The 19,811-nt window shown below is 54.9% G+C and overlaps 1 protein-coding gene across 1 annotated transcript; it reads left to right on the forward strand.

The window, feature by feature from the left end:
- Positions 1-1,419: 1,419 nt before the first annotated feature.
- LAMC2 (laminin subunit gamma 2) lies at positions 1,420-18,976 on the forward strand. Its single transcript, XM_039726396.1, has 23 exons — positions 1,420-1,510; positions 5,138-5,326; positions 5,971-6,100; positions 6,984-7,082; positions 7,545-7,681; positions 8,127-8,249; positions 8,361-8,550; positions 8,903-9,015; positions 9,304-9,522; positions 10,320-10,499; positions 10,955-11,188; positions 11,400-11,536; positions 11,821-11,971; positions 12,078-12,283; positions 12,539-12,618; positions 13,066-13,185; positions 13,929-14,073; positions 14,283-14,432; positions 14,897-15,011; positions 15,099-15,298; positions 15,846-16,004; positions 16,092-16,191; positions 16,400-18,976. Exons 1-23 carry the CDS (start codon positions 1,438-1,440, stop codon positions 16,648-16,650), a joined length of 3,501 nt encoding a protein of 1,166 aa, XP_039582330.1. The 5' UTR covers positions 1,420-1,437; the 3' UTR covers positions 16,651-18,976.
- Positions 18,977-19,811: the final 835 nt, after the last annotated feature.

Genomic DNA, 19,811 nt, shown 5'->3' on the forward strand with positions numbered 1-19,811 from the left:
ATATCCAGCAAGCGAAATGAAAAGGAAACCTCCTGTTTATAAAAGTGAGTTGAGTCAATCAGCAGGGGCAGGTACAGTTGGCAAAGGGAGGTGCAGAGATGTGGTGTGTTTGGGCTGGCTGCGCCCATGAGATCAGCAGGAGGCACAGAGGAAAGCCCTGTGAGTCAGCCCCAGGTGTCTGCAGTGTCTGCAGGCTCTTGGGCAGTGTAAGAGGCTCAGACAAGGAGCTCAGTGTTAATCACCCTGGTCTGTCAGGCCTGAAGTGAGCAGCATGTCACGCCTTGGATTGAGTTTGAGTCCCTAATGCAGATGGGGACCTAAAAGGCAACTTGTGTCTCTGGGGATGCACTTGTTAGGGGTTTTCATTCTATTCAAAGGTGCTCCTGGACCACTTGCAGTCACTTGTGATGTGAGCAGTCTCATGGCATTAGGCAGGGGAGCTGCTGTGGTGCAGCACGAGGGCCCATCCTCGCTGTGCCCCTCTGATGGGCTGCTGTCACAGGGCAGGTGGATATGCGGGGGTCCTGCTTGTCCTGGCGTGTGCAGGATGTGGAGAACCCCTGCCTCCAGATTGCTCTATTTCCCTGTAGGAGTGGTCATGCCCTCCTGCAAGGCAAAGGCAAGGAGAGGTGTGGAAGCATGTGGAAGGCCTTCATGCCCTGTGTGGCTTGTCAGCTACCCTTGAGAACAAAGCGCTAATGGGCCCGGGGCTGTGGGGCCTGGCGTCTTCCTGGCGCTGTCAGCAGCCTCAGACAAGCCTTTCTCCCCTCTCTGTGTCACTCCTCATCCTTCCTCTAGCATAAAAATGGTGTAGTAGCTGAGGCCAAGGACCCATCTAAGCTCATTTTCCATCTCGGGAGCAAAAGCAGACAAATGTGTGTGATGATTGTGATGATTTCCACCTCCGCCTCATTTCGAGGTCTGGGGATTTCCTGAACTTGATGATTATCTAGTAAATCCCAATCCATCTGCTTTCTGGGCATTTACTCAAGCTGATCTTGGGTCTCTTTGCAGTCCTGCTAGCCACCTGAAATAGCCCTGCTCCTGCAGGTTGGTTGGCTGGACCTGCCCCATCCACCCTCCGCAGGCTTCCCGTGAGCTCATCCTGCTCCGTTTTGTTCCCTGCAAGCCTGTGGCGTGCCCGGACAGCCCGGCTGTCCCCAGCCAGCCCCAGCAGGGCTGGGCAGGGAGCTGGGCAGAGCTGCAGCCGGGTTGGAGCTCCCTGAGGGGCCGAGCAGGAGCTCCCCGGGGCTCTGTGCCGCTGGGCCAGGGCCCGTCTGCGCTGCCTGGGCTGGGCCCTGCCCGTGAGTCAGCCCCGGCACCGCGCTCTTCCTGCTGTGGGAGTGACTCAGGTGGGGCAGCGATAAAAAACGCCCCAAAAAAAGGCACCTGGTGCGGAGCCCGGCGGAACGGGGCCTGCGCTCGGCGGCAGCGGCGATGGCCGGGCGCTGGCTGCTGGCCCTGGCCTGCCTGGCGTGCCTGGCGCCCGCAGCGCGGAGCCGCGGAGAAGGTGAGCCTGGGGCCGGGAGCTGGAGCCCTGCCAGGGCACTGCTCCCCTCCCGCCCTCGGGATTGCTGCTGGAGCCGAAGGGCTTCCTAGTTTTCCTCCGGGGTTAAATATCCCACGCGCAGCTGGGCTTCGTTTTGTGCCTTGCTGCTGTCGGTCGGAGCTTTGCTGCCGGGGCGGGATGCGGGTGTGAGCACAAGCATCGCCCGGCGGTGGCTGATCTGCCCATCCCCGCTGGAACCAAAACCTTCCCGAGCCTGAAGAAGAGCTGGAAGCATCCAGGATCCAGTTTGCTGGAGTAACCTGGTGGTGTTTGGGTTTTGTGCGGGTCTGTGGGGCTCACGGGGTGCCACAGCCCTGCCGCATCCTACGGGAGACAGGAGTCTCCTGCTGTCCACAGCTTTAAAAATCCAGCAGGTCCTCTTGCACATGCAAAGCTCATGTAGTGCAGAGTGTCGTGGAGGGAGATTTGAACATGTTCAGCCCAGTGGTAATTCAGCTATCCGAATTTCTGTTTTATTAGCCTGTAGTCTGGAGATGGGTATGTTTGGTCAAAGTCAGGTATTTGTAAATACTGAGTGATTTAAATTTCTTTTTGTTTCCAGTACTGATGTTCTGAAATAAGCTTTCTGGGCTTGAAGTTGAGTTTTCTGAGCTTGAAGTTGAATTTTATCAGTTTTTAAGTTTTGGTGCAATGGGAAGTAAGTGCTGAATAAGTGTTTTGGTTTGGATTTTTTTCAAAAGAAAAGAAAATATCTGCTTTGCTGTACATGTTCATTATTGGGTTCATTATTACATCACCTTAATTGCATCTAAGTTTTTAAATACTGATATCAATTCTTCCTCTGCTCCTTCCTAGCAGTGTGTGGGAAACTGCTGCTTTCGCAGGGACTCTTGAACCCGTTTCTGTGTGTATGTAAAGCCAGTGGTTGGTAACAGCTGTGATTTTATGCTGCAGCATAAAAATTTGAGTGTGCTCAGTGGTGTAACTGAGTCTGCTGATGGAGCCCTGGAAGCCCCAGGCAGGTCTTCCTGCAGTGAGGAACTGTGAGGCTGGGCAGTGGGGATGCCAGCCTTGGAGCAGCAGGTGGGACAGCCTGGTGGAGCACAGAGCAGGGAATGGCTCGTGTTGACACGGAGCCTTCACTGCATGCAAAGTTCTGTCGTTCCCCTGATGGAAGGAGGGATCTTTGCAGGCTGGCTCATGAGTACAGGGCTGTGGGATCCTCACAGACCCAGGGCCACCCTCATTGCCTGGTTTTGTGAATTTAAGGAGCCTGAAGCTGCCTTTCTCATGTGAGAATCCATCTGAGCACAGCCATCAAGCATTTTCCATGTTTTCTTCTTGGGTGGGAGCTGGGGAAATGGCATCCTGCTGGATATGTGCTGTAGATCTCCTGCATCCTGACGTAGCACTGAAGGAACCCAGCTGCAAAGCTTTTCCTCCAGTGGAGCCTGCTCTTTTCCATGGATGATCTCTGAGCAGAGCCTCAGGGCACCTGGATACAGAAGTGATCTCTCCTCAGTTGGTCCTCACCCTCCAGCAGCTCCTTCCTGCTCCATCTCGTTATCAATTCCAGTGCCTTGCTCTTGGTAAGGACTGGCCTGCCTGAGCTCCTGGGTTTCTGGGAGATGACCAGGAGCAGACACACCAGTGCAGTGGTGGCACTGACCCGCCACATTGCCTTAAATGGCTTTGAATCAGCGAGACAGGAATTTGTTCCAGGGCTGGTTCCTGACATGCTGCAGCAGTAGAGAAACACTCAAAGAAAGGTTTTCATTCCCTGGGGGAATGGTGCTCATGCCTGTAATTTAGCAACCTAGTAAATCCTCTGGATTGCGTAGACGTGGGGCGATGCATGGGTGGAGTTCAACTCAAAGATCCTTACGGGTCCCGTTCCAGCTTGGGATCTAGCTGGAGTGTGGAGGGATGGGGAGTGGGATCAGCCTGAGTGAGATCTTCCTGCTGTGAAGGCGAGCACAAATACTGGAAGACAGTCTCACACTGCTGCTCTCCATTGGTCCTTTGTGTTGTGCATGCCCTTTGGTCACTGGTGGTGCTCTCTGAGGCTGGAGTTGCTTTCCCAGACCCTAGAGGCAGGAATTCTGTGCCCACAGGTCCCCTCCCAGCAGGCTAGGGTGGCAGAACATCTCCTGATCTTGGTCTTGGGTTCCTGGCAGCCAGGTTGCGAGGGAAGAGCTGTGCTTGCTGAAGTTGGAAATCCTCTCTCCCTGTTTGCTGGCGCATGAGGTCATCTCTGCTCTTGGCAGGGGCGCTACTGAGTGCCTCCCTCTGGAATGCGGCGCCGATGGGTGTGTGGGAGGGCGGCGCCCAGGTGTGAGCACAGAGCGGGAGGCTCTGCCTGGTCCCGGAGTCACAGATGCAGAGGACAGGGACGTTGTGCCCTGGGGCTGAGCTGTGCCAAAGAGAGCGGAGGAGGAGGAGGCTCAGTGTGTGCGAGTACAAGGCACTCCTGCATCCATGCAGCACGTTTCTGCCTGGTTTTGGACTCCCTCCACCTCCTGTGCTCTCAGAAGTGGGCAGGGGTTGGGTAGCTGAGGATGGTCAGCAGTGAGCAGAGGTCCTTAGAGGGAGGTCGAGGCTCCCCTGGCAGCATCAGGGTAGTTTGGAGCAGCTCCTCAGCAGGCTCTGTGCCCCTGAGGACCTGGCTTTTCCCTTGGGATGTTTCTTTTTCCTGTCTGTCTTTGCCAACAATTCCCTCAGCTGTGCCTGCTCTCCCCAGTGATCCTGAGGAGCATGTCTGGAGTAAGTCCTCAGGATTAAATGCTCCAGTACTGGCCACTGAGGATTGCCAAGTAGGTGTGAGGTGGCTTCAAGAGAGCAGCTGGACAAGGCAGTGAGTGCTGGGGAAAGCAGGTCTGGTGAGATGCCCGAGTGATGTCCAGAGGAATCATCTCTCTTGGCTATAGAGGAGTGCAGAATCTCATGCCTGTTCTTCCTGCCATCCCTCATGCAGCAGTGTGGGCAGCTGCAGCTTTTCTTCACAATGAGGGAGGGTGGGGTCCAGTCCCACCCAAACCTTTTTTTGTTAATCTCCCTCGTGGATGGCACACTTCCACCAAACTCCTTGGATCACAGACCACTCCTCATCACCCTGCACTGCAGACCTGGGTGGGGGGACCTGGTGGAAGTTGGTTGAGCTTTTCCTACTCAACTCACTCCTGGGCAGGTGAAACAAAGGACCAGGAAACTTTCCCTTTTCCCCGAAGTCTCCAGTAAGGTTACTCATGCTTTTCTCAGGACAAGACTGGGGTTTTTTAAACCATCTCTGCTTATTCAATGTCCTGGTTGTGTTGCAAGACCTGTGAAAGAATGGAGAACAGCCCTGGCAGTGCTGTTGTGTGGACTGTGACTGCTTGGCTTGGGTTTGTCCATCCTCAGCAGTGAAATGGGGCATTCTTCCCCAGTGTGGGGATGCAGAGCAGTGTGGACACGGTGGCACTGGGGTGGCTGATGGACACAGCCGTGGGGACAAACACAAAGCTGTGGGGAGCAGCTCACTGTTAGCAGGGCGCAAAGGGGAGGTTTGCAGCGCCTGCACCCTGCTCCTTGCCCCTCAGGGGGGGATTGCTGCATCATCTGAGACGTGTCTGTGCTCTTCTCTTCCAGTCTGTGACTGCAACGGGATGTCCAGGCAGTGCATCTTTGACTGGCAGCTCCTGAGGGAGACGGGGAACGGGTACCGCTGCCTGGGCTGCCTGGGCAACACGGAGGGCGCGCGCTGCGAGCGCTGCAAGGAGGGCTTCTCCCGACGGCGCGGGGAGCAGTGCTGCCTGCCCTGCCTCTGCCACCCCTGGGGTACGTGCACAGTGCTGCTGGGCTAAGGGGGCCGAGGGCAGCTGCTGAGCACCTGGCAGGCCAGCCTCTGAGCCCCTACGCACCAGACTGCAGGTTGCAAGACCCACATTGTGGTAGATATTTTTTCCCCTGACAAAGGGGAGAGAATGATGAGGAGGACTCCATCTTATCAGAAGGCTAATTAATTACTTTATTACACTATATTATTCTATATTATATTACATTGTATTACATTACATCTAAACTGAATCTGCCAAGCACTCACTCTACACCCAACTGCACTCCACTGCCCTCATCTTGTGACTGTCACCGACAGCCCTGACACACACACACACCTGGCCCTGACAGGCCAAGGAAACAAAACACCATCACTTTGGGCAAACAATCTCCATATTGCATTCTACTTTTGCACAACACAGGCACAGCGAATGAGATAAGAATTCGTTTTCCTTTCTCTGAGGTTCTCCTTTCTCTGAGGTTCAGAGAATGTGAATCTCAGAAATCCTTGGGAAGAATTGTGCCTTGCTTTTCTCTGTGAAGAGAAATGCGGCCACACCACCTGCCCTCTGAAATAATCACAAACTCTCAGAATGATTTGGGTTGGAAGGTGCCCATCCCAACCTCTCCCTCCTGTCTTTCTGCAGGTTCCCTCGGCCCACAGTGTGACAGCGATGGCCGGTGCAGCTGCAAGCCTGGGGTGATGGGGGACAAGTGTGACCAGTGCCAGCCGGGCTTCGAGTCCCTGTCCGAGGCAGGCTGCAGGAGGAGCGGGCAGTGAGTGCTTGCCACCATCGTGCCATGAGGCCAGAGGGAGGGCCAGCCTCCAAAGCTCGCCTGGGGCCTGTGCTGGCTGAAAACAGCCCCTGCAAAGGCAGGGCTGGTTTCATAGCAGCTCATGGACAACCTTAAGCCAGCCATGCTAGGAGAGAGTGGGTTTGAGTGAGGCTGGACCTCCGTGCCAACCTGCAGGGCTTGGTGTCCTGCAACACCATCAAAATCTGAGCTTAGCCACTCTCTGAGGTGATGGTTTCATTACCCAGAAAATGCCCAGCAAGCTACAGCCCTGTAAAACAAAACTTGCCCATTGTGGGGCTGCCTCGTGTTGGTGCCACTCACGAGGAGATGCACATGCAAAGATCAACCCCTTCCTTTGCATGAAGCCCTGTTTAAACACCTTTAGAAATGTTTCTGATCCGCCTTCCTCAGCTGTGTCCTCTTCTTCCTCACCTCACCCTGCCATTGCTCCTTTGGGGCTGCTGACAGGCAAAGGGTGTTAGCAAGAGACAGCTGCCTGCAGTCCTGCTGCTGGGCCTGGCTTCTGCCCAAGCCTCCCCAGGGTGCTGCTGCTTGGTGGAGCTCAGCCAAGGTCTATTAAACTCAGCCAGGGTTTATTGAGCTCAGTGGAGCTTCACTTTGCACTTGTGGGCAGGTCTGATGCTCTGGGATGCCCTGGAGCAGTAGCAATGGGCACTGGCTCAACCTGGCACCCACAGTGCTGCAGATTTTGGAAAGAGGTGGCTGTGCAGCTTATGTCCCCACTTCTTGCATGGGAATGGTAGCTGGGAGGGTTCTCCTCTGTCTTGTGTAGTAGCAGGAAGCACTGAGCTCCCAGGCCAAACTGGAAATCCAGGTAGAGGTTGCTGCTGTGCCTTTGCAGGAGCCTGCAGTGTGAGTGTGACCCAGCAGGCAGCGTGGGAGGCTGTGACTCTGGCCACTGCGTCTGCAAGGAGAGCGTCACCGGAGAGCAGTGCCAGAGGTGAGGGTCAGCAGGATGTGCTGGACACTGCTTGGCACAGCCTCCTCCTCTCTGCAGTCACTTCCCTGGCAGTTCACCAAGTCTTAGAATGGTTTAGGTTGGAAAGGATGTTAGAGCTCATCTCATTCCACCCCTGCCGTGGGCTGGGACACCTTCCACCACCCTGGGTTGCTCCAATCCCCATCCAGCCTGGCCTTGGACATTTCCAGGGATGGGGCAGCCACAGCTTCTCAGGGCAACCTGGGCCAGTCCCTCACCACTGTCATAGGACAATTTCTTTCCAGTATCCAATCTAGCCCTGTTCTCTGTCTGGTTGAAGCTGTTGCCCACACCCATCTCGCCATCCCAGCCCAGTGATGACCTTAAACCCTGCTGATGGCTGTATTGCATCAGAGGATGGTTGTGTGGGCCAGTAAAAGGAGAAAACAACTTGAACATTGTCACCTTCTTGCATTTTCCCAGGTGCAAGCGACACTTCTATAACCTGGATGCCAGAAACCCTGCAGGATGCTCCCCCTGCTTCTGCTACGGGCACTCGGACACGTGTGTCAGTGCAGACAGCCACAGTGTCCACAACATCACCTCTACCTTCCAGCAAGGTGAAGCCCAAGCAGGACATCTCCATGGCTCCTGGGCGTGTTTGTTTGCCATGCCTTCTCTTCAGTGGGCTGAAGGAACCACGTGGTTCACAGCCCTGCTGGAAGTCAGCCTTGGGCTGTGCTTGCTCCTTGGATGCTCATCCAACCTTCCCATGGCTGCAGCAACCTTGCTTTGATGGGATGGCTTGGTCATAGGCACAGTATAGTCCAAGGGTTGAGGGGAGCATAGGATTTCTGCATTATGTCTTTCCTGCCCCTTGGAAGGAGGCCTCTGTGCCCAGCCAGGCTGATTTACAGGTGTGAGGGCACAGAGATAACTGTGCTGCCCCCTCAGAGGTCAGGGTGGGAAGCTGGAGAGTTTTTATAAGACACAACTCAAGAAAGTTGCTGGAATCCTGGAAACACCTTCCCTATCCATGCTGACTGCTCCTTGTTTGTGCTCCAGGTACTGAGGGCTGGCGAGGTGTCCATGAAAGCGGCTCCCCAGCCCAGCTCCAGTGGTCCCCACGCCACCAGGATGCCTTCATAGCAGCAAGGACATCAGAGCCAATATACTTCATGGCACCTGGTAGGCATGGGATCAGTGGTGGCCAGAGAGAACTCTTTGCTTGCTCTGATCCCATGGACTGAGCCTTTAGGAGGAAGGAAAGATTGCAAGCCTTTGATTTTCCCTTTGCAGCAAAATTCCTTGGGAACCAGCAGCTGAGCTATGGTCAGACACTCTCCTTTGGTTACCGCCTGGACCGAGGGGGACGCCAGCCTTCTCCACACGATGTGGTCCTGGAGGGACATGGCCTGAGAGTCACTGCCCCTTTCCTGCCCCAGGGAGAGGTCCTGCCCTGCGGCGTCAGCCAGATGTACACCTTCAGGTAAAGTGGGAAGCTGGGGTGCTTGGGGCAGGGGGAGTAAGAATGGTTGAGGCTTCAAGGAGGTCCTGGTTTCAGCTGTGGTCCCTTGGCGGTGACAAATGGCTGTCTGGTTTGGGCTGGGTGCATCTCAGGTGCTTCTGTCCTGGATGAGGAGGTTACTTTGTGAGAGGGGCAGCAGAAGATGTGGTTTGAGGTTGGGTTGGGTTCTTGGCTCTGGATCGGTTGCATGCATGGAGGTCATTCCCAAAGCCTCGAGCTCCCAGGAGGGAGATGGGTGAGGCCTGTTGTGTTTTTCAAAAGAGGCTTCTCAGTTTTTTAAAACCAGCTCCACTTCCTCCCTCTTCCACGGCAGGCTGGACGAGCACCCAAGCAGCAAGTGGAGCCCAAGGCTGAATCACTTTGAATTTCGCAGGCTGCTGGGAAACCTGACAGCCCTCTGGATCCGAGCCACCTTTGGGGAATACAGTAAGTGCAGAGAGAGCTGACAAGGCTGGCTTCTCCTAATTGTTGGAGACAACAAGTCTCTGGATGGGTACACCTTTGCTAAAATTTATTAAAAGATAAAAATAGTGAGTGCTCCAAGGGGGCAAAGTTAAATAGCAAAGAGACTGAGCAGCACAGCAACCGATGTGGCTGCTCCATTTGCCCACGGGCATTGCAATAGAAGGTGTGACCTGTGCAGGTCCTGGCTGTGGGGGCCGGGCAGGGGGAGCCGCTGTCCCGCGGGTGACTGCCCGTCCTTCCTTCCCCCAGGCACCGGCTACATCGACAATGTCACCCTGGTGTCAGCACAGCCCGTCCCCGGCGTGCCCGCGCCCTGGGTGGAGCACTGCCAGTGCCCGGCCGAGTACCAGGGGCAGTTCTGCCAGAGCTGTGCCCCTGGCTACCGCAGGGACACCCCCGGGCAGGGACCCTTCGGCATCTGCGTGCCCTGCAATTGCCAGGGGGGAGGAATCTGTGATCCCGACACCGGTAAGGGAAGGCAGCACCACACCGTGCTTGTGGGCTCTGTGGGAATGCAGGGAATGCCTGTGTGCCAGGAATAGAGCTGTGGGGAGCACAGACCGCTGGCTTCACAGAAAATTCTTCATGGAAGATATTGTAAGGGGCTGCCCAGGGAGGTGGTGGAGTCATCATCCCTGGAGGGGTCCTGGGAAGGACTGGATGTGTCACTCAGTGCTCTGGGCTGGTTGGCAAGGTGAGGATCTGCCGCAGGTTAGACTCAATGGTGTTGGAGGGCTTTTCCAGTCTTAATGAGTCTGTAGTTCTGTGGGTCACCTGTGATTCTGAGATTCTGTCTGTGATCATGAATCTGTGACTTGGGTCTGGAATGTGGGAACCATCCAAGACAAAACACCCCAGAGCCTAGAAGCACTGCAGTCAGATGCATTTGGAACAAACTGAATGCATGTTAGAGAGAGAAAAACTGTCTCCTGCTGTCCAAATAGCAATATTTCTTCACTTCTGACTTCTTATTTGAAAGTTAAGCATGGCAGTGCCTCACCTCAGGTTGGACAGAGCTTGAGCAACCTCGTTTAGTTGAAGAAGTCCTTGCCTATTGCAGGGGAGTTGGACTGGATGACCTTTAAAGGTCCCTTCCAACACTAACCATTTCATGATTTTATGTGGTGCATGATGTGGGCATGCTGGGGATCTGAAGAGATCTCATGGAGGTTTCTGGTTGCTTGTGTTGCTGTGGCTGGAGTGGTGGAGGATGTCCCACCAGGAATGTGAGTAAACTGCCCTAAGCCCTTTCCTTGCTCCTCCAGGTGAGTGTTACTCAGGAGATGAAAACGTGGGCAATGGTGCCAGCTGCCCCTTCGGCTCCTACCGAGACCCCTGGCAGCCCTCCAGCTGCAGGAGCTGCCCCTGTGGGCCCGGCCAGGGCTGCTCCGTGGGGCCGGGTGGTGAGGAGGTCGTCTGTGACCACTGCCCTCCTGGAGCTGCTGGTAATTCCCTTCTTGCTTCTGCTCTGCCTTTTCATACAGGTGTGCTTGGAGCTGGGCAGACCCACACCATCCCCTCAGCCCAGCTTGCAGCAACACTGCCCCTCCTGCCTGCAGTGGGGTGTTTGAGCCTCAAGGGTTGGGTAAACACACCAAGATCTCTGGGAAAAGTTCTCATCTAAATGTAACATGGATGGAGAAAGCACGGGTAGGAAAGGGAGGGGAACAAAAAATAAGTAAAAACAAAAAAAGAAATTACTTGTAGAAGGTCAGTTGTGGCAACCAGTTTTCAAGAGCATGTATGGGGCATTGTGTGCTGGCTGTGGTGGTGATGACAGCAGAGCAGCTGTTGTGCCAGCCCTGATGGTGCTGAACACCCCCATTTCTGTGGGACACAAGCCATGAGTCAGCCTCTGCCTCCAGGCACAATTAGCTTCTGCTCATCCCTCTGTTCCCAGGTGCCAATTGTGAGTACTGTGCCGATGGCTATTTTGGAGACCCAGCAGCTTCCCAGCCCTGCCAGCTGTGCCGGTGCAGTGGCAACGTGGAGCCCAACGCCGTGGGCAACTGCGACCGCCGGACGGGCGAGTGCCTCAAGTGCATCTACAACACTGCTGGCTTCCACTGTGAGCGCTGCAAGGATGGCTTCTTCGGGAACCCCATGGCCCCTGACCCTGCTCACAAGTGCAGAGGTGAGACCCAGATGCTGTCTGAGCTGGGGATGAGTAAGAAAACCCATGACTGACTTTGGAGTGGTTTGACGGGAAGGAGGATGCTGGAAAGTGGGAATGGTGAGCAGGAAACAAAGCACCGGGCTAAATGGTGGGAGGAAAGCAGGGAGAGATGTGGTGTGGCTTGAGGTGGGGCCAGGCCCCCCTGAACCTGTGTTGCTCTGACCTGCAGCCTGTAACTGCGACTCAGTTGGTGCTGAGCCCCTGAAGTGCAGGAGTGACGGGAGCTGCATCTGCAAACCTGGCTTTGAGGGTCCCCGCTGTGAAGAGAGTGAGTGCCCAGCTTGCTATGGCCAGGTGAAAGAGCAGGTGAGCATCTGTGCCAGCCCCAGGCCCACTGAGCAGCAAGGAGTGCTGTGATTTGCTCACCCTCATGGTCTCCCCCTGCTCTCCTCAAGCGCTCCTGGTGTGGGTGAAATGTGAATTCAAACCTTGGTACTGTACCTGATTCAACTGATCCTTTGTGTCCCATCCTAAAATGAGCCTTCATTTTGGTCTCTGTCCTCGAGCCTGAATGTGGCCCTGGTTCCCTCCTGGTCTTTCCCCTGTGGGTTTGGTGTGCTGCTGGCTGATGGCCTGGTCTGTGGTTGCAGATGGAGCTGTACCTGCAGCAGCTGGCAGAGCTGGAGCTGCTCTTGTCAGAGGTGCGAGCTGGCGGTGGGACCAGCCAGGAGCTGGAGGGGAGGATGCAGGTGGCTGAGGAGATGCTGCGGACCATCCTCAGGGAAACCCTGAGCCTTCAAGGTACCACCTGCCCACTGCCCTGGGATGGGGCCATCTGGGCTGTACCAGGGAGGGTTTTTGCACAGCAACAAGTTTTACTTCAGCCTTTGTCTTTCCTTCTCCCCAGCCTCCGACAGGTCTCTGGAAGGCCGTGTGGCCAGGATGAAGGGGCAAGGGTCCAGCTCCCAGAGTCGCTTGGATGAGGTCAAGGCAACAGTGGAGAGACTGAGGTCTCTGGGCAGCCAGTATGAGAGGCAGGTGCAGGAGACCCGCCAGCTGCTGCAGAGAGCCAGGCTGGACCTGGATCGCAGCGGCGCCGCTCTCCTTCAGGTGGTAAGAGCATCCCGTGTGCCACACTCCTAGTTCAGCTCAGGGCTGGGATAGCAAGGATTTAAGGAATTACAGACATTGCTTTGTGAATGTAGGTGTTCTGGTGGTCCTTCCTTTGGGGTCAGGACCTTGAGAGGAGCTGGCAGGGGTCTTTGGGGGCGGTGGAGGTTTAGCGTGCTGTAGTTGCTTCTTTCACTGCCAAATTGGATGGAGAGCAGGGAGGAGCGCTCACACCTCTCTTCCTTCTTCCCTCCTCAGACCATTCCTGCTTCAAGCTTTCCTGGGGGTTCTAATCAGTTCTTGCTGCTGGCCCAGGAGGCTCTGAGACTGGCCGACAGGTGAGTTGCTCCCACTATTGGCCAAGAGAGAGGGGAGGAGGACTGAGATCCTGCTAGGTGCCCAGAAGGTCCTTTTTGGAGGGCTCTGTTTGACACCTGCCAGCCCTGCAGCAGGGGAAGATGCAGCTGCTGGGCTGTCTTTGCTGCCCTATAGACTTGTCCTCAGCTATCTTTGAGGATGTAATTGGATGTGATTTAGAAACATCTTTGGGATCAGTTTTCCCCTTGGATATCCAGTTGGAACAGAGAGCTTGTTCCCTGCCCAATGCTCCTCTATCCTTGGGACATGCAGGAGGAACGAGCAAAATGCGGGTCGCCTTTGCAGACGCGCTGTGTTTCCCAAGGGGGTGTGTGTGATCCACCATCAGTGAATGCATCAATAAAGGAAGCTGGTGGAGCAAGCGTGGGTGGGAGCCCTTTCTGACGAGCCCCCTCTGTGCCCTGCAGCCACAGCCAGGCAGCCAGTGCCACTGAGCAGGCGGCGAAGGCGGCGCGGGAGGACGCGCGGCAGGCGCTGGAGCTGCTGCGCGCGGCCGCCGTGGGCTCCCTGCCAGGGCTGCCCGGGAGGTGAGCACGGCCTGCCCTGGCCTGAGTTCTCTGTGCACCTGGGAGGGAGCAGGGGGATGGCCAAGAATCTGGGCCCCCTTCCCTGCCTCGTCATCTGAGCTGCACAAGTTGGAGGCAGGGAATTCGCTGGCATGTCTGAGGGGTGCAGACGGAGGGTCAGCAGCTCTGTGGAGGGTTTGCTTCCCACAGAGCTCTTCCCCTCACAGCCCTCAATGCTCCTGGGGTCCTGCCTGCAGCTGGGCAAAGCATCACGCCACATGTGTGAACAGCTTCTGGAGATGATTTCCACATATGGTTGGAAATCTGGGCTGGGTTTATCCCAAGGGTGAATTTAAGCCCACAGTTTCTCCTTTGCTTAGACTTCACTTCTCCAAAGCCCTTCACAGTACTTTACACACCATGGGTGGGATGTGAGCAGCAGCCTTGAAAGAAGTTAAGAAGTTGAACAGGGATGTGCAGGAGAAAACATACAGTGGTAGGGCAGGGATTAGCAGAGCCACCATGGAGCCTGTGAGGGTTCAGCTGTATGAAACAACCTCTGATTTTGGAGTGGGAGGAAGGAGCCACAAGATGCTCTGCTCATTGGAGGGATTGGGATGCAGGGAATGTTTGCAATTGACTTTTTACATGGATAAATCTGCATGGGGCCTTGGAGAATGTGAACAAGTCAATGCAGATGGTAGTATTAATGCTGGGGTGGCAGCTTGGCTGGTACCAGGCTCTCTGACCTCACATCTGTACAGGTATGAGGAGCTCAAGTCCCTGGTTGGAGGCCTGAAGGCTGATGCTGATGGAATGGCCTCCAAGGCAGACATGGCCTATCAGGGCAGCCTGGTGCTCCTCAGCTCCCTGTCCCGCCTGACAGAGATGGACATCAGCTCCTTTCAGGTGAGGGCTTCCTGCCTGTCAGACCAGGAGATCCCCTTTTGCTCTTCCTGATGCCCTCCCTGCTTTTCCACCAGCTCAGCCCTTCCCAGGGCTCCATCCCTGTGGGAGAGCCACTAGATAGGCATCTTCCTACCCTTTTTCCCCTTTTGCCTCTGGTTCCTGGTGGGCGCTGGGGAGATGCTGGGGACCTCACTGTGTCTGTGTTTCAGGAGGAAGCCTCGAGGCTGAAGCAGGACTCAAGTGCCCTGCTGGGCCTGGTGGACACCTCCCTGGCCCAGTACCGGAGCCTGCAGAGCCGCGTGGGGCAGTGGGAGGAGGAGGCCAAGCAGCTGCTGCAAGGGCAAGAGGGCGAGAGAGCGGTAAGGGGCTGGCTGGGGAGGGCTGTTCCCCAGCAGGAGCTGCAGCCTGGGGGTGCCTGTGGCCCCACCACTGTCCTTGCCTGGCTGTCAAAGGTAGCTCTGCCTGCCTGGTGTGGGACTGGACCCTTCCTTGGGGCTGGTCTCAGAGCTCAGTGTGTGCAGGGAGCTGCTGGTGCAGGGTCTCGCCTGCACAGCTCCTCCATGTAAGGCAGGATGAAGACCTGCTCCTGCAAAGGTTGGAGCTAGGATGACTTGGGATAGAGCTGGAGCTGGCTGAGGAACACCACCACAAGCTTCTGATGGCAGATCAGCCTGTGGTGGTCTTGATAAGGGACAAGAGCAAGCATTTGGGAGCAGACTGATGGGTCTCTTCCAGCCCAGCTCCTCCCAGACTGCTCTGGGACCATGTGATGCTCTCATACCGTGTCCTTCACCCACCCTTTGTTTCCCTTGATACCTTGCAGAAGCTGACACAGCTGCTGTCCCGAGCCACCCTTGCCAGGAGCACAGCCCTGCAAGCCGTGAGCGCTGGCAACGCCACCTTCTACGAGGTGGAGCAGATCCTCAAGAGCCTCAAGGGTAGCACCCCAGAAACCCTTTGTTTTCCTTTCCATGTGGGATCTCACAAAGGTAGTGTGGCTTCATTTCTGCTTGTCTTTCTTCCAGAGTTCAACCTGCAAGCAGATGAGAAGAGGAGGCAAGCCAAAGATGCCATGAGGAGGCTGCCCATTATCAGCAGCATGGTCACCACTGCCAGGGAGAAGACAGACCGAGCCAAAGGGATCGTGGGCAGCGCTGCTTCTGAGTCCAAGGCAGGCAGCAGCATGGCAGAGGAGGTGAAGGAAATCACCACGGGGATCCAAGAGGTGAGGACAGACTCTGGTGCTATTGCTGTCAGAAAAGGATTTGGAAGGGGAAAAATATGGAAGAAGAGGAGATGGTTAGCAGCCTCTTGGTGGACCTGATGGGTTGATTTTTGAGCTGCAGTTTCTCTACAGTGGGTCTTGCAGATACCAGTTTGGCTGTAGGTGATTTCTGCAGGTACATTTCTTCCATGGGGACCTCTGTGGCATCTCACTGCAGCCACCTTTCAGTGACCAAGGGGATTTTTTTACTCCTGCAGCCAGAGTCACTGGCAAGCTTGTGAGGTCTGAAAACTGGTGTTTGTGGATTCACCTCCCAGATATGTGTTGTAATTCCCCAGGGATTTGCTGATGTATGAGGGAGGGATTGAGCCGTGAGCGTAGAAACATCTCTGGAGCAATTGGTGGGAGAACATGAGGACAGCTTGTGATCTTGTGCATCCCTTGTAGAAGGAACCAGTTTCTATCAATTCCCTATTAAAGTGCAGCCAGCATGATTTTGGTTGTGTTCTGCCCTCTAAAAGTGCCTTTTCCTGTCCACAACGCCCAGGAGATTGCCCGGCTGAGGGAGGAAGCCAACAAGACAGCTGATGGTGTCCTGGCCCTGGAGAAGGCAGTGGCCACCCTGCGGCACGAGGCCAAGGAGGTGGATGATGCATTCCAGAGGAAACTCTCGCAGGCCGAGGCGGACGCTGCTGTGATAGAGAAGGTGGGTCCCCATCTCCCTTGCCTTTCTCCTTCCCTGTTGACTTGTGGGCTTGGTTTAACCTTACAGCTCCTGCCTTTCCCCCTTCAGACAGCTCAGGAAGCTCAGAGGGTCCACGACAAGGCTGGCCAGGCAGGGGCAGCTGTGCAGAAGATGCTGAGTGCCCTGGAAGAGCTGCTGCGTCTCATGAGTAGGTTTTGTGATGCCACTGTGGGGTGTGGGTGGAGACAGGTCCCCACTGGGGTCTAGGCAGGGCTTCTGGGAGTTTAGTGGGAAGCTGAATTACGTGATGCCTGTGAACAGGCTGGGCAGCAGGGTGGAGATGAAGTATCTAGGAAGATCTAGTCCTCAGCCTCCATGCATGCTTTCCCATGCCTTGTTTTCCTTCTGTGCAAAAGACCAGCCTGGTGCTGTGGATGAGGACGGCCTGAGGCAGCTTGAGGCGAATTTCAGCAAAGCCAAAAGCAGAAGCAGGCAGCTGAAGGCGGAGATGTCGGAGCTGGAGCAGACGGCTGCCCTGCAGAAGGCCCGGGTGCACATGCTGGAGAGCAGCATCGATGGCATCCTGGCTGATATTAAGAACCTGGAGGATATCCAGAGGAGTCTTCCTCCAGGCTGCTACAACACAAAAGCCATTGAATTGCCATGAGCCAGCTCCAGAAAGGCTGCAGCACCTGCCAGGAGGGCCTCCCCAAATCTGGCAGAACTGGTTGTGTCAAACTGATCCTTACCCTCAAGATCAGTGGGGCAGATGACGTTCACAATGTTCTGCTGGCCCTGGAAAGTCCCTAATTTTTCAAAGTGCTCCGTCCCTTGCTCATAGGAGGAAGGAGACTCCTGGTTTGTGAAGGTGCTACTGTCTGAAGAACAGCCCATTCCTACAATAACATATCTCTGAGGGTTGGGTGCCAGCCTTGTGAGTTTGCACAGTTTGGACCCAAAGCTCATAACTGATAGGTTCTCCATCACCTGTGGATACCCTGTCCTGGTCCAGCACACACAGAAGGACCAGGGTCTCTGTCCATACTTTTGACACTGCCACCACCAGCTCCTCCTCCTGTTCTCCATGGGGTTTTCCTCACCTTCAGCAGTGACAGGGAGCAAGCAGCATGAGAGGCTGCTGGGGCAGATGAGTTCTGAGTTGGGGCACTGGTGATGCTTCATGAGGTGTCTGCTCCCAGGCTGGCAGCCCTCCCCTTGCTGGGAGTGGTGCTGGCATGCTGTGGCTCTTGTACCTGAGAACCCCATCCCATTCTGCTGCAGTGCCTGTAACCCGATTTCATTACCTTAAAACTGGTGAAGATGTCTTGAATGCATCTCCACCTCTGGTTTGGTGCTGCCTGTCCTCCTCCCTCCCTCATGCTATGTTCCTCAGAGGCCACCATCACCACCAAGGTAGCTCTCCACAGGGTTTCCCACTGTTCATCCTAACAGAGCTTGGATGAGACACAGTGCTCCCTTCACCCTTCACTGCAGCTCTCATGTGGGTCCAGCTGCATTCTGGGACACGGCACACTGCTCCCACCTTCCTTCAGATGCCATGCAGGGGAAGAAAGTTTCAGGGGAAATAAGTGCCACCAGGTGCTGGAAGCTGAAGCTCTGTTGCAGCCCTTGCCCTGTGTGCTGGTGAAATAGGAGGTCCCAGGTGGAGAAGGACACTGGGGACTCACTCCCCCCTCCTTATCTCTCAAGTCTCTGATAAAGTGGTATCTGGTAAAGCAGCATCTGTGCTTTTGCTTCATGATATACCAAGTATTATGTCTGCTTTACACTTTTATTTAAGTGAGATGTATTTTAGCCCCTGGCATGTCCCTTCTCCTGTTGTACAGCACAGGGACACCTATTAGGGAACCTGTTTTTCCATGAGTTGGCTTTTTTGAAAGGTAGGTGTAGGCACAGAGTGTGTGGTGATTGTGAGTGGGGCTGGCCCAGCCCCATCCCCAGTGGGTGCAGCTGTGAGCAGCAGGTGAGCAGCACTGACAGCAATGAGCCATGGAGTGCCCAGGGGCACTGAGAAACACCAAAGGGAGCAGAGGGACACAGGGGCAGGGCATCAGCATGAGGGGGTAAAAGGCTGGGCTGGAGAACAAGGAGGGTGGACTTTTAAAGCCTTCTGAAATGATGTTGCTGTGTGTGGGTTGAAGCTTTCTGAGGTTGTATGGTGATACTCTGTGTACTGTGGCTGCCTCAACTGCGACAGGTAAGAGGTCAATAAATGATGAATACTCTTGGCTAGATCTTGCTTATCACTTTCTTTTTTCAGGCTTCCTCATTTGGGGGGGGTTTGGCCATGGGTTATCCCAGCAGTGCAGGTATTTGCTCTCTTGTTCTGACTCAGTCTTGGGGCTGTTTTAAAATCACACCAGTAACATCTCTGTTTTGTTTTGTTTATTACATAATTTAAACATTTTGCTGATAAAGTATTTTTTGTCAATGACTATTCTTTCATATAGCAACAGAAAAAAAGAAAAAAAAGGCTCCAAAACTTTTGACAAAGGTGAAATTGGTGGCATGGCAACTTCAACCCCTTTCCCTCCCCCCTTTATTTATTTTCTTTCCCCAAAAGACATTTGAAGTTCATTTCACTTTCAGCAAATTGACTGTTAAAAAGTGGCGGTTCAAAGACCAAAACCCACGAGCTTCTTCCCATGCCTCTCCTGCACCCTGGAAACCCCCATCCTCACCTCCCCAGTGGTCACATGGATCATCACAGATGATTATTTTCTTCCCATGCCCACCCAAAGACATTTTTCCAAACCAGTCCCAGAGCTGAAGGCCCATTACAAACCCCCATCCCTCCCCCCATCCTGTGAGTTTTACTGAGTGGGTACACAAAGGTAAAGAGCAGCAGGACAGGACAAACTCCTCATCCTCACCACAGCTAAGCTTCACCATCCCAACCCCATGGATCAGGATGCCATGGCATTCCCAGTCCCCTTCTGGGAAGGGAGGGAGGATCAGAGATGACTTTCACACATAACCCCATGGATCAGGAGGCCATGGCATTCCCAGTCCCCTTCTGGGGAGGGAGGATCAGAGATGACTTTCACACATGGCTACTTTCTTTTTTCCCCCTCTCCGTTGTTTAATTTTCTGTCTTTCCTTGGGGAATAACCCGCTATTTTTGCTCCCCCCTCAGAGGTGTCGCTCCCCAGGAGGGTCAGTCCCTCTGTGTGTTCTGGAGGCTGGTTGCCACCAGTGCTGTGTCTCTGGCTTGGGGCTGAGAAACACAGGGGACACCTGGAAAGGAGGGGAGTTTGCTGTCTGGGATAACTCGTGTGCTGGGGTGCAGAGGGAAGGGAGGTGGCAAACAGAGCGTGTGAGAACAGCGGGTGGAGAGCAGCCCAGCGAGTGGCTGGCACACTCTGGGTGTCCCAGGGCACCCGGAGGTGTCACTGCCAGGGGAGCTCACTGGGGTGGGGGTGGTGACCTGGCTGAAGTCACCTGGAGCAGAGTCCCACACACACTCACCACCTTCTCTGCTTTGGCATCTCCATGTCTCCTCATCCTATGGGATACCTACCCTACCACCTGGAGGTACCAGAGCTGCTGGCACTGAGGGACTCAGCTGCCAAATCTAGAACAGTTCCCAAACCCATCTCTCTGTGCAGAGGGAAATCCTTGGCAAGGAAACACCTCTTGTGGCCTTTGGGTGAGTCACATCGCTTCTGCATTTCTGGGAAGGGCTGTGCCTTCCTGGGAAGTTGTCAACTACTGCTCCTGGAATCCTGTCTGCTGCAAGGACCCCGTGGCTGTCTGTTTCCTTGTTTGTCCAAAGCGGCTTGTTTTTTCCAGGGAAGCCAGCAGCAC

This window comes from Passer montanus, unplaced genomic scaffold (assembly GCF_014805655.1).
Source record: "Passer montanus isolate IOZ18808 unplaced genomic scaffold, ASM1480565v1 scaffold58, whole genome shotgun sequence".
Lineage (NCBI taxonomy): Eukaryota > Metazoa > Chordata > Aves > Passeriformes > Passeridae > Passer > Passer montanus.